The 21,211-nt window shown below is 45.8% G+C and overlaps 2 protein-coding genes across 2 annotated transcripts in view; one reads left to right on the top strand and one right to left on the bottom strand.

The window, feature by feature from the left end:
* The first annotated feature begins 11,936 nt into the window (after positions 1-11,936).
* LOC133342524 (volume-regulated anion channel subunit LRRC8D-like) lies at positions 11,937-21,062 on the top strand. The gene is made up of 3 exons (XM_061551680.1): positions 11,937-12,026; positions 17,921-18,179; positions 20,892-21,062. The coding sequence occupies exons 2-3, from the start codon at positions 17,924-17,926 to the stop codon at positions 20,945-20,947; spliced, it is 312 nt and encodes a 103-aa protein (XP_061407664.1). The 5' UTR covers positions 11,937-12,026; positions 17,921-17,923; the 3' UTR covers positions 20,948-21,062.
* LOC133342510 (protein furry homolog-like) overlaps positions 21,012-21,211 on the bottom strand; it is a 96,127-nt gene continuing 95,927 nt past the window's right edge. The window contains exon 30 of the mRNA XM_061551663.1: positions 21,012-21,132. Within this exon, the coding sequence (XP_061407647.1) occupies positions 21,012-21,132 (121 nt within the window). The remainder of the gene's footprint in view (positions 21,133-21,211) is intronic.

The raw sequence follows: 21,211 nt of genomic DNA, 5'->3' as shown, positions 1-21,211 counted from the left end.
CTATTTTTATGTTACCAGGTAAGGCCCACTTAGCTATATAGCTCTTTTTCAGAAGCGACCTGGCCACAAATGATAGCTTAACGAAGTGGCTTATCGTGTGGATATTTATCGCAGCCAAATACTCTAAACGCATGTTTCTAAATGTGTAGGGAAAACCGGAGGAATTGGAGAAAAATCCACACGACCACAGGGAGAACATCCAAATATACAGCAGGTGTCAGGGTTGGGATCGAACTCACGATCTCCTGTATACCAGGCAGGGTATTTAACTTCTTGCCACAGTGCTATCAGTCGGACAGCTGAGAGCAGTATAATTGACAGTACATCCACAATGATATCTGCCCTGTTCATCTCTTATTTAGATGTCTTTCTCCACTTTAGTAGAATGGTTGAGCAGGCATATCCTTCCCTGGCCTGGGTCCCATACCAGGCTTGCTGGGCTTGGCTGCCCATGCGAGACGGCAGGGTGGGAGGAGCCGGTCCTCTCAGCCTGTGCTGTACTAATGACTTGGACAACACGGGCCCTTTATTGGCTACAACGTTCGCAACTTTGTTGCGAAAGAGAAGCGTTGAAATTAGCCCGGTTCACCCAAAGAGGGTAATTATTTTTATTTTTGTGCGAACTCTGCAGATTGCAACAGAAAAAAAATTACTTGCAGGACAATCTACACCGTTCAGCTTTAGACTTCGCTGCAGTATTCATTTGCATCCTTCGTTTTGAAAGTGTGACAAAGTGGGAGAGGAGGGGGGGGCGCATGCCTCGCAGTTGCTTGATGGTTTCTGACTGCTGTCCCCGTGAATGAGCAACCACCTCCCTCTCCTTCTGTGCAGCCCAAGCTCGTTAACGTCGCCCTCTTTACGTCGTCATGCCCTTGTGTGCCTTGTAGCTGAAGGGAATTACAAAAAAGATAGTGTCTCTTTAATGGGATTTGGTCCTTACTTATTATTAAGGTACGGCGTTATGGGATGCTATTAGGATTAATTACGCTATATAAAATGAAAATAGTATTAATCGATACATAGGTAGCAATGGAAGAATGATTTCAGACATAACATCTCAGTTTGCAAAGGTTAAACCGTTAGTATGCGAAACAATTTTTCCAGTTCATTTTATTTTCGTCATTTCACGATTGATTGTGTACAGCCCTGCGTATACAGTCACACGTTCTTCAAACGAGTGCAGCTGTTGTTCACGGGTGGTGGTTCCCTTACGTGCGGGGAGTCCCCCATGCGTTTCCGCACCGTGCTTGCCTACTGGCAAGCCCATCAAGGAACGCCACTGGCCCAATAATTTTTTCTGGCCGTGTAAAGAAAGTCTGGTCTGTCTCCCTTGCTTTCAAAAAAACACACACACACCAATGTTTTTTTTGTATTTCGTGAATTCTCTGACGGTTGAAATGAAAACTTTTATATCCACACTTGCCGAAACCCCCCCCGCCCCCACCTCCGAGAAGTCTGGCAGCACTCGTGGGTGAACAGCTCCTCTTGGCTCGCAGGGGGGTGGCGAGGCAGCGATTTGGCCTCGGGGGCCCCCGCGGGTTTTTGGAGCCGGGTAATCCCAGCTGTGGGCCTACAGTGGCGCAAAAGAAGCTCCGTGCTCACCGCAGCTCGCGGGTAATGGCCACGGCCACATCGTAATGACGTGCTCCGACACGTATCCGACCCAAGGTGTGTGTTTAGCGGGTTTCATAACAGACTTGCACGGCAACAAGTAATTCCACCCTCTTGCCCCTGCTTTGCCTGTAAACACATTCACGGGTGAGCATTCGTTATTCATGCGGAGAATGTATCACGTTTACAAATGTTCTTTGCTTATTGCTGGTTGATCCAATTTTGAGATTTTTTGGGGAATCTTGGAATATTGCTTTTGTTTGTACCCACCACTCGTTTCCGTGCACACACTGTCATTAACGCTCATGTAGGCACAGCGACAGAGACAGTTTTTACCGCGTTGTGGGTTAGTGGAGAATGAAACGTGGCATTTCACGTGTTTTCTGTTATTCTTTCTCTACAACAATAGCTTAAATATGTGTGCAGTGAATATAAACGGAAATGGAAGTCAAGCCAATTCTGCTTGCACTTTGTTTATTGTTTTATCCGTGAATTTAGAATTAATGTTTAACAGTCCATGTTTACGAAGCATTAATGCATTGCATTGTAAGGCTAAGGATGGGGCGCTGATGGTTTTTATAAACTAGAAACTGTTTAATCTTGTACAGCTCTTGGACGGCCTTGCCTGGTGTTGAGACGTGTCCCAAGTAACGCACCACCATGTAGATCACACGGAGAACAGCTTAAAATAAAAAATAAATTGTTTTAATTTTATTTTACCAGGTAAGGCCCACTGAGCTCTTTTCAGAAGCCACCTGTATAACTGGAGCATTTTTGGCACGTCATCCTTTCCACGTTTCTTGGTTGAGACTTTAGAATAATACGTTTTGCTCGGGAAGCCTCTTGGGAGGTTTGGCTTACTGCCTCCAGATTATTTGCGTGTACACGAGGAAGCTCGAGTTCAGGAGGAAACCTGGAGATGCAAAGGGCATCCCGCTCAAACTCCACGTGGCTAGATTGGCAACCCACTCGCTAGACAGGGACCGCGTCGCCTCCACGTGCGGTACGATGTCTCGTGCATCTGATATTGGCACAGTCCAAGCACCCGTGTACACCTTCATAGCCTGTTCTAAGACAAAGCAGGTGAGCCCCGAGTAGGGCAACTTTATCTGATCAGCGCAATCGCGCAATATAATTGTTGAGGTGTTTTGCTTGTAGCGAACATCACGTTATCCACAAAGCAGACTTTGGTCTACAGGTGGACAAAGACACACGAGGTCACATGTAATAGGGAGACGACATGGATACTGCATTTGTTGATAATGTGTCCTGGATAATGCGCATTCTACAAAAGTGTTGTGCAACAGTTGACACCCTGGCAAGATGGAATGCCCTGTGTTTCGGAACACGAATCCATCACGCTTTAATGGGAGGCAGTATATTGTACTGTGGGAAATGCATTGTGCTCAGAATCGGCGTGTTTTATAGGCACCTTTATTATGCTTCGTTTGATTAAAACCAAATCGTCTATCCCCCACGGTCTTGGAATTCCACATTCTATCTTTGGCCCGCACATGAGCTCATCGCCTCACTTTTGCAGCACGTGTCCCGTCCGCCCATTACTCTCCATTCGCTCCCATTCCGTCACTCGTCCTGCCCATCGGCGCATTGTCCCTTCTCGTAATCTGTCCTGCCCAAACCCACTTACTTTTTAGCACTCAATGTGATTTTTTCTTTAGATTGCATTTGGTTCCTGACTAATGTATTTCTCTATCTGTTTCCGTGTCATTTCCAGCACGCGTTTCTTCACGCTTCTTGGTGTGCTGTGTTTGTTTTCTCCCATATGTTATTGTCCGTGTTTCTGATCCAAATGGTGTTTTATCCCGACCCAGAGGCCCATTGTATATTTGGAGTTTCCGTGTCTCTCCTCATGGTCACGTGGATTTTTCTCCGGGTCCTCCGGTTTTTCCCTCCACATTTAAAAACAAGCGTTTATTGTATTTGACAGCGATACATTTCCATTTGATAAGCCACTTCGATGAGCTATTATTTTTGACCAAGTCCTTTCTGAAAAACAGCTAAAACGCTCAGTGGGCCTTAGCTGGTAAAATTAAACATAGTTTAGTTTACATAACAGGTTACTTTCACTGACTGATACTTTTCTTTAGCAAATTGAGTTTTTCTAAATAAGTCTCATCCTGCTGCTGTTTGCCTCTCTATTTCATCATTTTGATTCCAATATGAGCCTTCAATAATTGCCCGAGACATACAAATCCTGTTTGATTTCCAGCCATGTGCCTCCAGAAATTAATTATTTTGTTTAGCAGACTTCCTGCTAAGCAAATGAAACGGTAAAACAACAATGCAAAACATTTAGAAACATAAAAATTATCCACCAATAAAGGGATCACGTAGTTTTTTTGCCGTATATTTAATAATCTTTCTGATCACCATTTCTGCAGAAGTCTGTGATGTTAAGATTATCCGTTATATAATTTAGCAACTAGAAAATGGCTCAAATTGGTGGTCAGGTGGCTGAGACATCTGAGCCCCAAACACCCCTTGAGGTTTTGGGATTAAGCTTTAGCAGGCCACTTGGCCAAGCCAAGCTCCCGAAAGCTTATTTGGCATCAAAGTCTTAAGTCAACCCCTTGGTCATCAATAAACGCAAACGTTCCGTTCCGGTGATTGCACAGAATTGGTGACACCGCCATTGTAGAAGCGGCAGCATCGTGGAAATGGAACCTTGGCGTGCCGTGACGTGTGGACTTTGCTGCTGCTGCTGCTGGATGACCTGTAGTCTGGTTGTGTGCTGGATGAGACTTCTAAGTTGGCCTCCTCTCCTGCGGAGACGTGGGGAGAACACGAGGCCTCCATTGCCCATGCGTCATTGCGTTCGAGCTTTCGTCAATATTTAATGTTTTTTTCTCTCTTTGCAACTGTCAGCACTTTGCGAATACAATCATTTTAACCATATTCACTGCACAACTACCCAGGATTCTGTGTGAAACACAAACATGTGCTCCCAGGGACATTGGCAGAGTGCACAACTGGACTCCAACATCACATCCTCTCAGAGCACCTTTTGGCACTTAGATTTTCTGTTGCCATATGTTCCTGGGGCCTGGCACCCAACCATTCGTGGCTCTCCACAAGGGCTGAGATTAAAATTAAATATTAAACACTAAAGTAAAAATAAACTATTTTTATTTTACAGAGGAAAGGCCCACTGCGATATATAGTTCTTTCTTGATTTTAAGCTTTCGTGACTGAAGGAATTCATACTCTTTGGTTCCTTCGGTAAAGTCACGTAGATATGAAAATAAATAATAGATCATGACGTTTCGATAGGAACAACAAGCAATCGTCTTCAGGTGAGAGAGAGAAGCATGCCGTTGTGACGAGGCATTATATAGATCCGAGAGGGGGGAGGGAGGAGAGGCCGTAACTTGGGGGTGAAATGCAAAGAGGGCTTAGGTGAAAGAGAGATAAAGGAAAAGGAAGCTTAGATATCAAACTTAACACAATTTAGAAATGTGATGCAACTCAGAGAGTCGGCTAACGCAACAGTTAACACTTTACCTGGTTGATCACGTCCTTCCAAAGATTGCTCAATTGTGCATCCATCTTCTCGGTTGAAGTTATGTCCGAGTTGTGTGGAAATCCTCCCCGCAGAGGCGGTTCAATCTTGATTTGAAGCTTTCGTGACTGCAGGAATTCATACTCTTCTCCCTCTCACCTGAAGACGATTGCTTGTTGTTGCGATCGAGACGTCGTGATCTATTATTTATTTTCTGATCTACGTGACTTTACCGAAAGAACCAAAGAGTAAGGCAGGCTGCTTGGTAACTTTGATCCTCAGGGCAGTTGGGATAATGCTTTGTGTATGACATATCAGTTTTTTCTTGATGAGGTGGGAGTCGCTGTGTGTTGAGCCATGGCACAACCCGCAGATATCAACGCAGATGTGAACTAAAGTTATTGCTGTAAAAATGCTCTGTCCAAAAATAATTAGTTGTTCATTTGACCCCAAGGGAGATGCCACCATCATTGACAATAAAACTATCGTACAATCCTGTGTCAATTCGCTGCTGGACAAAGGACACCCCGCACCATGAAGAAATATCAGTTCAGATATTGCCCACCACCAAATGTTCACTGTGGCTGGGAATCGAACTTGGATGGCCCGCATTGACGGCGCAGAGTGCTCACTGCATCTAACCATCCGGCGTGTATCCCAAGCTCGGGGTGTGCCCTTACTACAGTGCGTGCACACGCGATGCTGGATTTCCTTTAGTGAGGTCATTTGTCACTCACAATCATTGCCGTTGGCTCGTACTCTTCGCTGTTAAGACACAGACTTTTATTATTCCGTATCAAGTGCTGTATAGAAAAGAAGCTGGTTGTTACGAAGATGAGAACTCACAGTTATGCAATCACATGAAAATGTGTCCAAGACGTCATATGTATAAAAATAGATATTTTATTGTCATATATGGGTCGTTGAAATCTGCCTGTGCCAATGCTATATTTGTGATTCTTGGGATGATATAACGTGCGCTAAAAGTCAGAGCCAGAATAAGGTCAGCTATTGGGAATAATATTCCTTCCCTCGGTTTATTCTCCCCAATTATGCGTGCTCTGGGCACAACGATGAATGCATTTTACGTCAGAACTCTCGTAGTGAACGAGTGCCTCGCCCTCTGTCAGAGAACAGGAGACATTGTGCAGGCCGTGTGTCACGTCTCAGGACGATGAGAGTGTCTTAATCATTGCGCCTTAAAATATGTTGGTTTTAGTCACAAACCAACTGTGCACCTTCAATTGTGCAATCGAGCCGAGACGATCAAGTTGACTGCACTTTATGAGCCAGTTTTTACTCCTGGGATTACTTGATTTATTACACGCCCTCTTTAACAGACGGCTCGTAATAAATGTAGGGCAATTTACTGCCCCATACTGAATGGGAACCCCACGTTGTTACAACGCTGGGTCACTAAGGTACAAGCCAAATTCTCGCTTGGTGGAAACGTCCATTAGTGGTCCACGCGCTGCTGATGAAGTTCAGAACATTTAAACTGGTCAAGGTCCTTGCCTGCTTAAACAAATGGTTTGGAAAAAATTGGTCCAGATGGCTAAACATGTCTTTTTTTTTGGCCAGTGAAACACTTGTGTATGCATTCATTAATCACGAGTGCCAACCTGGTTTCAAACCCAGGCTCAGTGCTCTGACCTGGCGCTATTCCATTGAGAGCCGCCTTACCACATTAGGCACCATGAGAAGATTTGGAGAGCTGTGGGTTAATGTCCACAATCCAGTTTTTTCATTATCATTTCCAATATTGCATGACCAGCCTTTACCATCTGGTACAAATGCAAAGTCACCCACACTTGCAAGATATAAGAAAATGTGCTGAGTATAATCCTGAAATGTCACAACATCATCAGCATATTCATGGTTGTGGGCAAATATTCATGAGCCAGTTAAATTATTCATGAAGCACAAAAACAGTTAAAAGCTAAGAATATAATTTTAGGTCCCTCTTTTTAATACAAAAGGATATGTGAAGTCCAATAATCCATTTAGTTACATTTATGGGTCTCACTAACATAATAGTTGGAACCAATTGAACAGAAATGTCATGTAAACCATTTATATGATGCACAGTATCAATGGGTTATATAGCTGACTCGTGTCTTGGCGTTGTGCCAATCGCTATCTTTAATGTGTGGATTGGCATTGGTCATGTGTGATCTACACCGACATCGTCTTAAGGCGGCGGGCAGAAGAAGAGTGGTATGGCGCTCGGTTGATTGTGCGTGAGACTTTTATGGCCATGGCCTAGAATTACTGATAAGGATATACGTGACCGACAAGCGAGTGGCGCCCCACTTTATTGAGTAAATATGACCTCAATGTACATAGCGGCTAATGGCTGATGGCATTGTTCCCTATAGAAGGGGAAACTGCACAAGTGGGCAGAATGTGTGTCTCTATGTGTACTCACTGGACATGCAGCTGGGTCTGAAACACATTTCTGAACCACTACTTCTGGTAATGTGCTCCAACTTACCGAAAGAGGTTACATCGTGTGAGATGGTACACCTGAAGCTGCAATTTGTGGGAGTTGAAACATAGTTTCCAAAGGGTACGAATGTATTGTAATAACTGTGACATTCAATGCGTAAATGACATCATGTTCCACTTCTGACTGATTTTTACCTGAATTATTGGTAGTTGGCCAACAACCCGAATTATAATAATAGGATTTTTCCCCTTTTTTCTGGCAACAAAACTGAAACCTTTTTACAAGGATTCATGTCTGCATTAAACACAATACTTGCAGTCAAAATGCAAACAAAAAACATACTATGATAATATATGCATTGTCCTTGAATTCTAAAAACATGGATTGTTTATCTAACAATTTTCAAGTTTCTGTTTCCCCCCCCGCCTCTCCCAACCTTATCCCTCGTATCCTTAGCAATGCGTCATGAGAATACGCATCCGTTTGGAGAGCTAGCAGCAGAGCAGTGCCGTGCCTCGTGTTGTCCAGAAAGGGCTTGGAAGGAAATGTCGCTAGAACTGCTTCTGGAATCTCCGTCGGGTTGCCTCCTCCTCGTTCGTCGGTCGTGGACACACCGGCCACAGTTGTGCCACAAATCAGACGGAAGGAGCATGGCAAGCACGTCAGCCAGTAGCAGCCTCAGGCCTACCGAGCTCTCCTACGCGTGTGCCGAGGCGTTTGGGTTTTTGCGAGCGAAGGTCGCGCGTTAAAGGTCCGGCGTTACGCCTCTGCTGCTGTCCGTAGATCATAATTTGTAATTGTTTCGATGCTTAGGGCATTGGTAGTATATTTGCGAATAAAAAAACGGCTGCATAGCGAGGCGGCCGCGGTGCTCAACCGCTGAGCCGGTTTGCGCTCAGTCAGCATGTTCTCTTCGGCAGCCATCGAATAAATCCTGCAATAAAATGCGAAAGTATGCCGTCTTCTATAAAGTGGGGCGTGAAAGAGACTGGTAGTGTCAACCTTCACAATGTAGTGTGTTATACATGGAGTCTCACACACTATAGTTGGAGGCAATACTTTTAATAACAACTCGGGTTCTATAACTAGTGCGTTAGTGTAGCGAACAGGCCAGTCAGCACACACGCTGTCTGACCCACGATGTCAGGCTACACTCAACCGACGAATGAGCAGCGATGAGCGAAGACGAAGCGGGACTCCAGGCTGATCCCCACAACGGACCCCGATCCCTGTCGGGGCTCCCCCTTTATTTCCCTGGGCGTGGGCTCGCCCTGCCCTCGGTCACGCCTCCTGCTGTATCAAGTAAGGAGCTCCCGGCTCCCAGTCACATGTCCCTTTATTACCCGACGTGTGAAATAGTGGCTGGTGCTAATCATAGAGTAACAACGTTTCATGTCACTACAACAACAGTGAGCCCTTGCATGCCTGTGGTTGTCAAAAGCCCAAATTTGAAGAATATTTGCCATCGACTCATTTGTAATTGTCATTTGTCTTCGGACTAGTGTGGTTACCCATGCCCTGCTTGTGAAATAGATCATGAATCACAATTGGCTCTTAGTTGACCTCGATCAAATAATTTACAGCCATGCAGCACCCAGAAGCGTGTCGTATATAAATCACTGTCTGTCTGCACGACACACAAGAGAATGCAGTGGCTATTTTCACACAATTGTGCGTGACTGCCAAGAGCTTTGATGTGCATTAAGTGAGTCGACTTGACTATATACTTTGTTGCCGAATGTTCCAATTGAACATTGAAACAAGTCAACTGGGGTAGTACACCTCCGGTGAGCGCTGAAGTATTGGTCGAAGTCGAAAGCGTCTAATTATTAGTGCTCTGGTATCTGCGAGTACCGATGCAATGTGCATTTTGCGTTGGACGTGATGATTGGTTTCATCAGTCCCTTTCCTCAAGTCCCGTGGGACTCAATATAAATTCTTGCAGTTGGGCATCGACATCAAAAATATCTGCGATGGCTTTCCCCCACGTGTTGTTAAGGTCAAGGCGAATTCTATATGCAATGATTGAAATACCTACAGTAGAATCTGGACAGTGCTTACTTTTCCAACTCTTTGCTGTTGTTGTTGTAACTCTCTGACCTGCCCCTACTGGACATCTGTGAAAAAAAGCTTTATAGCTCATCGCGGATTCCTCCTGCAGTATAAATTCTGATTCTGATAGACACCCACTTAGTTATTCCTCTTCATCCCCTATGGGACGTAAGGCTACGGTAGACACCCACGGGGGAGATGAACTCGTGACTCGTCACTCCACTGCTGGACGAGTGCCTCCCCCGTGCCGTGCTGGTGGTGGTGATTTGACCATACTTCCCCATGCCGGTCAGTTGAGGTTGGTGACTGTGGGGAGCGTAGAAGCAGGACCAATGGGTTCTGCTGAGCATCACGCGGTACATCATGTACATCACATGGTACACCACGTGGTGCATCACACGGTGCACCGGTCACTCGCGGTGTGTGCACAGCGGCCGCCCGTCTTCAGCTCCATCCAGGCCGAAACCTCGCTTGGTTTTGTGAGGGTCCCCAGCTCCAGAGCCACCACCACCTTCTTGCCCTGTATGTAGGTGCCACACGGAAAGCATCTAATGCTTTATTTGTCAATGTGTTAGGTGTTTGGAAGCTTGTGAAGCCTTTCGATGAGGTCACAGCTGAGTTGCTAAGCTCCGGTGCCAACTTCAGAATCCAGACAGAGTCTTCAAACATAAGCCAGAGGCTCTTTTAAAATGAGTATTTGCAACAAGCTCCTGGAGCCCTTCTCATGTTTCCCCAATATGTTTTACAGTCAAAAAGAGCAGTGTGAACGTGATCAAACTGCAACTGATGCTCTTATGAAAATGAAAGATTAACAAGAGGAAACAAAAAAAATTCAACCGCAAGATAATGAGAATTTGGAAAATGTCAAATCGAGGTGGCTCGAGGTGAGAGTGCGGAGCCGGCACCGCTGAAATCCTGGGCTCCGATCCAGGCATCCGCCTGTCCTTATTTAACCGGGTTCCCACGTGTAGTAAGTGAACTTTATTTTACTCTTTTTATTTTACCAGGTAAGGCCCCACTGAGCTATGTAGCTCTTTTTCAGAAGCGACCTGGTCACAAATGAGAGCTTGACAAAAGTGCTTTATGTGCAAATGTATCGCAGCCAAATACTCTAAACGCAGGTTTCTAAATGTGGAGGGAAAAACCGGAGGACCTGTAGAAAAATCTACGCGACCACGAGGAGAGAGACACACAAACTCCAAATATACAGCAGCCAAGGTGGGGATCAAACCCACAATCTCCTGTATACAAGGCGAGGTAGTTAACATCTCGCCACCGTTGACCATCTTGGTCAGGGCACCAGTTGTTGTACACCTAAAATATAATTATATTGAGTTTATTTTACATGTGGAATGTCTAAATTCCAGCTCCGAGAATTAAAACCGCGTTGGTTTGACTGTCATGTGATATTCTCTTGGCAGTGTGCATGGGAACGTGTGCCACCCTACTGTGTTAATAAATACAGAGAGAATCAGAAAAAAAAGCCTTGAAGGATTTTTCTGAGAGAAGTTCTGTAAACATTACCTTCAGCTGGTCTCTAACATCTGGGTCGCACGGCTCTGAGATTTCCCGATGGAGTCATCATCTCCTGACATGTCGATAGCACGATGGGAGTATGTATATATGGCAACAAAACGTGGAGCAAACCCCAGATAATCTTGTTATTTTTGCACAAATGTTCCATGGCAGGAATCCTGAGGAGAATCCCTTTCAAGTGAACTTAAAACTTACTGACTTAGGAATAGGAATCGTATGGTTACCAACTGCAGTTTTGGTACAAATAGTAATCAAAATAGTAGTTTTGGGTTTTAACAATACCAAGGTGACTACTGTCACATCATGGTATAATTTTGGAAGCACTGTGTCCGTTGAGACGGTTGACAATGTTGAGTTTGGTCGATTGCCCAGCCAGTTCCATTGTTGGAATGTGAGATGTTAAGTGTTGCCTCTGGGTCTTCTGGGCTCACAAGTCAACCGTTTGCGCCAGAATCACCGCTTTGTGCAGAAACGCCGCGTGATAGAAGCGGCGGTGGCAGCAAATGTCGTGCGTGAGAGAGAGAGTGTCTGTGAGGAAGAAGAAAAAAAAATCTTTTTTTTATTAAGTGGAATTTATAAATGAACTAAAAATAAGTTCGGGCAACAACAACAACAACAAAAGGTCACTCGGCAACATACCTTGTGTTGTCATGGCAACACCCAGAGATTCCTTTCGGGATTGGGTGGCCCTAAAGGGAGTTTTGCCAGGACGGGGCAGTCTTCTCCGTTCAGCCTCCCCACACGAGTGAGAGGGAGGGCGAGCGAGCGAGCGAGCGAGAGCACGGGAGAGCGAGCGAGCCACTGCTCGCAGTCCTCGATTGCTACCGAAGAACCTCGGCGTCTCGCCGCTTGTTACTGGTGAGTAGCACGCCATGCCCCCCCCCCCCGTCTCGTTCACTGCTCGGTGGCGATGTGTGTCGTGGATGCGCCTGTGCGTTGGCTACATTGCTGCGCTGGGCCAGTGTGCACGTGTGTAACGCCGTTCTCGTTCAATTGCACGGTATTTAGCCCCGGCGGCGTGGCTGGGAGTGTAAGGAGCTGCCCCCCCCCCCATTCGTAGCGTGTTCCAGCCGGTGGATTGTGGCTGCTCGTGTCACCGTAGTCGTTCTGGAGAGGCTTGCTTCCCGCTCGTCTGCCGACAGTGCACACAGCGCAGCTGCGTTACGTAAGCGTGCCATTCTTATCTGTTGTGTAAAATGAGAACGGTATATATTTAATATAACGTGGAAAGGTATTCATTTCACGTGGGAATAGGCTGTGCGTTGCGTGGCCGATCGGTTATGTAACTGCGCATGGCCACCGACGTTGATCATTTTAGTGGCCTTATTAATAAAAAAATAATTGCATGAGTACGTGTACAGATGGGTCCTGATCGTTTTTTCAAAGAGTGTACTGCAGCCGAATCTGTTACCTATCACCCAGGGAATTTAAATTACGACACTGGCCAACCTTTTTTGGGGGGCCCTGCTTGGAACGTTCAGCCAATTCCTTTCTGGACATGTTTGCCAGTGGGGTGGGTGGAAACCCAAAACTGCACTGATTTATTGTGAACCGACTTTGCCGTACTAGCTCCTTAAAGCAGCTGGTTATCCCAAGCACATGATGACTTTCTATACCCCGATCCACCAACCTGACCTCCAAGATTGCCGCCTTGCAGGCATTTATCTCACAGTAACCTGGTTACCATCCTGTGTCAGCAAATTATCCTCATTGTTCCAATTCTGTAGAACTCGCTGTCCTCGCAAACTAATGATGGTCGAGGTTGTGATTTTTATTCAGGAATCAATTATTTTTTTGTAAATTTGACTGTCTCATTTGTTATCCAATTCGATCTCATTTACCACGTGAACGTAAATGGCACGTTTGCATACACGTTCCAAACAACAGGTGTGAATAGTAATGTATTGATTCTTAAATCGATGAATCGTTACATTCGTTCTTCCGATAGCGAGCTTAAAAGTGTCATTTATAGCTTTATTTGTCTGCCAAATATGAGTCCGATAATAGAGCTGCCAAGTCACGTTTGTGCGTTTTTCATTGGCTGCCTGTCTAGCACTCTGGCGTAGGCCTTACCTGGGACGCTGTGAGGAGTGTGGTTCCTCTGTAGTTGCAACACACCCTCTGGTCCCCTTTCTTAAAAATGGGGACCACGACTCCAGTTTTTTAAACCAGCGGTACTGTACCCGCCTTCCATGCAACATTGAATATTGCGTGTTAACCAGGACACTCCTACACTGTCCAGCGCTTTCAACAACTCTGGGCGAATCTTGGCCACCCCAACAGCTTTGCTGCTACAAAGGCCCTCGACAGCCGCAGTGACTTCAGAAGCCATAATGGATCCGACCCCCCCCCCCCCAGCTGTTTCCAGGGTTGCCTCCTGAGAGGAGGGCATGTCCACCGGGTTGAGGAACTTCTCAAAGTGTTCCTTCCATCTCCTTGACTATCTCCTTAGTTGAGTTCAATGTTACGCCGCCCTTCCTGACAACAGCCTGGGCCACGTCCCGTCGACCCCTCCTAAGGCGTCGGATGGTTTGTCAGAACATCTTTGAGGCTGCCCGGTTATCTCATCTCCATGGCCTTTCCAAACTCCTCCCACGCCCTGGGGGTTTTTGCTTCAGCAACTGCTATAGCTGTCGTCCTCTTGGCAAGCCAGTACCTCTCAATTGAGTCGGGAGACCATTTTCCGAGCATAGCTCGTAAAGCCTCGATGGAAATCAATCCTCGGTATTGTTCGTACAAAGATGAAAGTTATAGTCCGTGTGATTTATAAGAACGAGACGCTAAGTGTTACATTTATGCTAATGGTACAGATGCAAGAGACACAAACAAGACGGCATTCAATGGAGACAGTAAAACCCGAGAAGGGATGGAATCTTGAATCAAATTGTGACTGTGGGGGTGAGAGTTCCTGAAATGTATGTAGAGAGTGAATCGTTTAATGCCAAATGACCAGCACTGGGAAATGCAAATTTGGCCTGTTTAGTGGCGCTGGCTCGAGGTGTAATGGATATTAACTCCTATGGCAACCAAAAAGATGACTAAAACGCAGTTTTCAATAACTGTAAGATGCGTTTTTTGTTTCTCGTAAGGAAAATACACGTATTGAAATATTACGTCAGAAAAAGTCTTTATAAATAGCGGTAATCTACTTTGTAGAGCGAGCGCCTTTCATCAAGAGACCACCAAGCGGCCGTCCATGTAAAAACTTCAACACTTCGTGTGAAAACAAGACATGTGGCAAATGCGCTGCCTCACAAAAGTACATTTCTAAGTGTTCACTTTTTAGCAGTCGGATGCGAAACCTTTTGAAATACTGTTGTGTTAATATCAACTTTAAGCGTGCCCTTGATAAGCCTTGGCATATTTGTTGGGTTTAAACGTACTTGGGTGGTCATGCGCCTCCTCGCCGCTGCGGGCCTCCCAGTTGGCTTCTCATCAGGGGGACCACTCGCGCGACTTTGGCGGAAGGTAACGTCTCACTTAACGCGGTGATCAATTTGTACATCTGTTTATGATGCCTTTTTATTTCGGCTGTTCACGATTACTTAGGCCCCAAAGGAAGCTAGGCTGCAAGATAAATTGCCTTTCATTGCTGTCCCAAGTGAGTGCCAGTTCAAGTGGGGCCTGCGCAATACGCTTGTAACAAAGGCAACGCTCGGCAGTGCAATGGGTGCGCGCAGACAGGCGGCAGTGCGGTGGTTTGCACGAGCCGCATTTGAGAGGGTTGTATTCAAAACCTTTGGCCCCCTGCTCTTTCAGCCACTCCATTATGTATACCAACTTGACAAATACATCATATACGGTTGTTGGCGTGTGTGTATCTGTGTGCGGTGGCGTGTAGCGGGTTAGCGCGCCACGTTACGTAACCCGGCGACCCGAGTTCGATTCCCGCTCACGGCCAACACCAGTGACGATTATCTGAACCGGTCCTGGGCCTTCTCTCGGTCGACTCGGCCTCAAATGAGTACCTGGTGGGGTGTGTAAAATCATCGCCACTGGTAAGACAAAGGCGGCCAGGCGTGGTGCTGGCCACCCACCCCATTGTGTACCGTTCCGGCCCTCATAGGTGCTCGCTAACAGTACTTTGCCTAACGGTCTCTTAAGGCTTTGCGTGGCATTGTTGTCTGTCGTTTTTTTGTACAAACTTTTACTCGTATTTATATATAGCCTTTTGAGCGCGGCAAACATTTCCCAGATATATATAATTTGTTCATAAAGGCCGTCTTCGCCAGGCAAAAATGTTCAAGAAATATAATATAATTTTTACAATTCGTATCTATGATCAGACCACTAACAACTTCTCCAAAAATGTGTATTTTTCCGCGAATAAAATATAATTGTTGATGACTCAATTTTAATATTCCGTTCTTTTTCATAATAAAGAACAAAAATGAATGAACTTGATACTCTGAGGGGAAGACCCTATCTTTTACCGTTTTCGAATTATTCAGATTTGAAATGCGTCCTATTTAGTTAAAAACTGCTTAAATCCGAAATCTCAAAAACAATAAAAGATAGAACAATGGGTCTCGCTTTAATTGTATTTGCTGTTTAACGCTCTATCAAACGAAAAAAAATGTTATCTGATATTTTAAACGGTTTCTGACTGACTCGTACAAACATGTCAATGGGGCACAAAAAAATCGGATTTTTTTATTTTTCCTGTTTGTGTCCTAAAAGCTACCTATGTATCAAACTTCAGCTTTCTACCATGTCGGGTAATACCCTAGACGTTTTTGAGACATACAGATTAAGGTCTTTATTTATATAGATGATAGGTTTCCTCATCATTTGAAGAGTTGGATATCGTTGGCATCCGCCAAGCCAATGGGCCCAGTCGTGTGGGGAAATTGGGTTTTGAGAGGTAGACCCTGCAGAAGTGGGCATCACGAGGACCACAATGCACTTCTTCAGGAAGTGGGGATGCTGTCTGTGTAATGCGCAGAGGTTGTGATGATCGCCACACGTGTTTTTGATTGTCATTTCAAACTTCTCCTATGTGCGCGTACCGCTGGCAATTTGAAACCTAGCGGGAACATTGTTGTATGTCCCAAGTTATGCAACTAGGCGCGAGTGCCATTGCATGGGTTTTATTCGTGATCAAAGTCTGAATATGACATGAGCATAAATAGAGTGTGAATAAGGGCGGCCTTGAAACTTTTAGATAACACAAGAACGGAACATACTGTCGTAGATATCAATACAGTGACACTAATACGATTGGACTGTTGTTACATCACCCAGAATGCGCCTGAATCTCATCCAATCCCGGAAGCTAAGCAGGGTTGGGGCTGGATACTGCTTGGACAGCAACCACCATGCATAACACAGGTGTTGTAGGCTGCTGTGGGGCTACGTTGGAAAAAAATTCATTGTTGAACTGTACTATACTCACGTCTATGCTGCGCCCGCCTTCATCAACCCACACCAGATTAGCGGTTTTAGGTCAAATAACTTTCGTGACCTGCACGGCATGGGGAGGCCCTCATCCAGCACTAGATTAACAACGCACGGTTAGCTACGTACGGTGCGGAAGAATTTCAGGATACAAAAGGTTGTGTATGTTTAATACGAATGTACAATTCTCTTTCTCCATATAATTACCGTACATTGTTTTTGGTGACGGTGGCAAAAAGGCATTGTGTGGGAAGGATACATTTTGTAAATTAGATGGGTTTTCTCTCTATAGCTCTGGATAATTTGCTGATATCGTTTGCATTGAGGGAAGATGCCATCGTCCTGTCTTTTCGCAAGGCGTGACGCACATTGTGCAATGTTGGCGGTGGGTATGAAGCAGTGCGTTTGCAGCCTGCGATGTTAAAACGAGCACAGGTAATAATTCAGCCACTAACTTGGTGATGCCACCTGGGCAAGAGACATTGCCGTCGATGCGTGGGTTGGAAGCTAGGCCTGGGCTTAAAATGTCCTTTTGGTTGCCAGCATCACGGGGTCACATGTGGTCCCGTTGCTTCGTTACGACGCTTCAGGTTGGTAAGCTAACCGCGAGTTAAATCAGGCGAACCTGAAATTACGCTCATGCTTTTGAATAGAATGCAAATTAAGTAGGTGGGCAACTAGGCATTTACTGCGACATGTTGAAATAAATATATGGAGGTTACATTAGATGTGTCCTGGAAAATGTGCGAACCATCTCGGAGATTACACCTTTCGTTATCTCTAAACAAGATGAAATGGACGAACCTACCTGGTCCTCACTTGGCTTAAGCCTGAATGAAACTCGATATTTCAACTTTGCAGGAGAAGGCAAGGGGAATGACGCTCCATAGTTACCGTCAAGTGAAATAGTAATACTGGTAGGAACCTCCTGGTTACACCAGCCCACAGGGGATTATTGTGTCTGTCGTGCAGGGAGGGGCTGGGTGGGGAGGGTGGGGCTGGGTGGGGAGGGGCTGGGTGAGGAGGGTGGGGAGGGGCTGGGTGGGGAGGGGCTGGGTGGGGAGGGTGGGGCTGGGCCGGGGGGTGGGGGGGGTGGGGCTGGTTGGGGGGGGGCTGGTCACCCTGTGGTGCCCTTATAAAACTCAACGTTTAACCTACTCACGCCGGCTTGTGCCCGCCCTCACAGTCGGCCATATTTGCGGAATACACCACGCCACCGTTGACCCTGGCCATTGACTGAGCAACCCAACGTTCCTACCAGCTCCCTCCGCAGGAATGTGTTTCGCAGCTTCCGGGATAATGAACGAGTCACCGAACCGTGTTTGTGTTTTTTTCCCCCGCTTTGCTTTTCACAGGCAATGTTTACGGTGACGGAGGTCGCGTCGCTGAGCGACTCTCAGCCGGCTTACCGCATCCTCAAGCCCTGGTGGGACGTGTTCCTCGACTACCTGGGCATCGTCATGCTTATGCTGTCCATCTTCGCCGGCACCATGCAGTTCTCACGCGACCCGCTCTGCTGCCTTCCCAAGCTGGACGAGAACGTGACGTGTCTCTCCGACTCGGCCATACAGAAGTCCCTGCTGGCCACGGCCTCGCCCAATGCGCCAACAAAAGGTTCGAGCTTTGCACCGCGCTTGAATTCTCATCCCACTTCCGACTCAATTGTCGTAATGGCGTCGCGTAAGTGTCGGTTTTCCGTTCGGAGTTTTGTCAGTCACCGTGTAGACCAAGCGGCGGTTCTTAATCTTTTTTGTGGGTACTGTACACCCCTATTTGACTTTTGTTTCAACTGCGTTACTCCCCCCCCCCCCATGCCTGACCCAACATGGTACTGTGATTAATGAATATCAATATTTTAACTAATTGTACATTTTGTGAGGTATCCTAACTAGCTAGTAACTGCAAGGGAATAAAACAAAATTCAACGGAAGCCACATTGTTTACGACCAATGAGTTGAGAAAAGTATTTTACGTAATTATAGGTTACCATATGGATTTACATTTTATCGTAGTTATTTTATATTGGCAGATTCATACATGATTATTCACCGATGACTCTCACGATATAATGTCACATTTATAAATCACCTAATGCACCTCCTGGGACATTGCCACGTACCAAGTTTGCCTAGCTGCCAACCCATTCTCAAAGCGGGGACTGTTTCTACGTCGTAATGCTTCTCAGGCACGAGTGTTGGCCACGTCGCCCCGGATGTTTCGCAGTTTGCACATAATGAACATGCGCAACATCACGCGGCTTGTGCAAAAGCGCCGTTCCTCTCACCACCGCTGCATGTGTTGTCATGGGTTTAGCAGACGGGCGAGTCTGATGTCTCGTCAAGGCCACCAAGGATAAGGGAAAACGGCGCCTTCACGACACATAATCTCCTCTGGATAGATTAACGGAAGGGGTTTGAACGCACGGCAGGAATGCCGTTTTGATTGGAAAGGACCGGGGAGCGCAGTTATGAGGAGATGTGGCCAGGGGTTAGACAAACCTTGCACAAGATCAATCTGACACTTTATTTTTATTGATTGCGAAAAGGACGGTCCGCAACAAGTATTACACTTGAAAAAAAAAGTTGACTAAAATTTAAATCACACTGATCTTTTGCCAGCATAAATCATAGCAATAATAATAAAATGTCAGATTGTATTATTCTTTATGACCTAGTCTCACTAGGAGTGTCAGACCAGAGAACAACACCAAAAAGCGAACAGGACATGTGTATGTACGTTGAACGTCTTTTGCACCGTACGTAGAACAAAGACAATGCAGATATCAAAGAACATTAATATCTCTGGTTGAGCGGCGATATCTCCGGCACCTTTTCAAAGACAATGCACATGTTATCAGAGCATGTTTGTTTACATGTTCGACCACAAGCATGCGTGGTTAATGGCATACTTGATGCCTTGCAGCAGGGTGTCTATTTGGTGTTTAAACATAAAACGTAAAGCCTATTCTCTTTTTTTATCATCACAAAAAAATATATACTATTTGGTGTTTTATTCATGCAAGAAACGTGTGTCGTCGTCAGTGATTGACTCGTCAATTTACGCAAAGTCTACGCAAGAGGCATGTAACTTTTTGCCCCCCCCCCCCCTCGCGAGTCAATCAACTGGCAAGATTTGGAGATGCAATTTGATTCAAGAATCGACTTGTTTTCTCCCACTTTGTGGTTCAGGTTGCTTCCTCTCGTGGTTGCGGGGGTCGCATGCCCCCGTTCTATGACTCGTTGCACGCGTCGTGCACCCGTGTAGCGCGCTAATATGTAACATACGCGTTGGAATCATTGCAGGTCTCCTGAGCATCTCTTACTGCCTCAACAAATGGTCGAATTCCACATTGAACTCTCAGTGTAAATGCATGTTCTAATGATAGGGATAATTCTATTTGACTTAAACTAATGGCTTCTTGTGAAAGAGTCCACATCAGGTGGCGTATTATTATTCCATGGTTGACCCCTGAGTGGAGTTGGGCTGACTTGAATTTGGCCATGGTTTCAACTTATGTCCTTGCTATTGGAAGTCTGTTGCTCCACCAGCTGAGCTATATCACAGCCCCAATACCTTACATCTGTTTAATTAATTAAACATAACTTGTATTATTTTCTATAATTGCTTTTTGATTAAACGGTGGCATCTTTTTGCTGGAATTTCATTAAAACTCTAACGAAATGTGTGTCCAATACAACAATTAAAGATAAACGCGTGTAGTATTTGAGACTGAGAATACAACTACTGACCGTGGAACTATTGAATGTGTTCCCTTTGCTTAAATTTACTTTTGCTAATTAAACAACACTCTGCGGCAAGCGCATTTCAGCTGCACGATATATAGCCCAGCGGTGGCATCGGACCAAATTCAGTGTTCACCATGAATACACCAGCACCTGCAGCCCTTAGCCATAGCAACAGTTCATCCGATGTTAAACCACGGTACGCAGTTAACGAGGAAGTGGCTGGCAAGAGAGAGAGACTTTTGAGTGAGCCCGGCGTGAAAATTGGGAGCCTGTGCTCAAGACACGGATGCAGTAGAACGGGCACTGCATGCTGCCCCCTGCCATTGTCTTCACAAAGAGCTGTTCCAGGGCATCGGATGTCATAATGTTCTGAGGCCATGCCCCTACTGGACATCTGTGAAAAAGAGCTTTATAGCTCATCGGATTCCTCCTGTCTAAATAAATATTCCTATTCTGATTCAGAGCTCGAATTCATGATGCCAATTGTGTACTGGCGTGGATTTTAGTTTACATTCTGTTGTGTTTCTCCAAACAAGCACACGTGTAAAGGTTATGCTTTTGTGTTTGTTTCCACCCCTAGATTCTAGTCCCAGTGGCAGACAAACGGGATGGAATACATGCAATACATCTTCGTGAATCAGAAATGCTACCACGATGTTCTGCCTTGGATATCCAAGTACATGCCTTTCCTTGCCTTAATTCACACGGTCATCCTGATGGCGAGCAGCAACTTCTGGTTCAAGTATCCCAAGACGAGTTCCAAGCTCGAGCACTTTGTCTCATCCTGGGCAGTGCTTCGAGTCTCCGTGACCACCAAGGCCCTGTCGGAGACGGCGTGCGAGGAGTCGGAGGTTACCGGGACCGCTCCGCAGCACCAGAGCAAGCTGTCCGACCACGCGT

This window comes from Lethenteron reissneri, chromosome 15 (assembly GCF_015708825.2).
Source record: "Lethenteron reissneri isolate LAM-NWPU_2019-01 chromosome 15, ASM1570882v1, whole genome shotgun sequence".
NCBI lineage: Eukaryota > Metazoa > Chordata > Hyperoartia > Petromyzontiformes > Petromyzontidae > Lethenteron > Lethenteron reissneri.
Note: the sequence above shows the minus strand (reverse complement) of the source record. Positions and strands in the feature narration are given on the sequence as shown.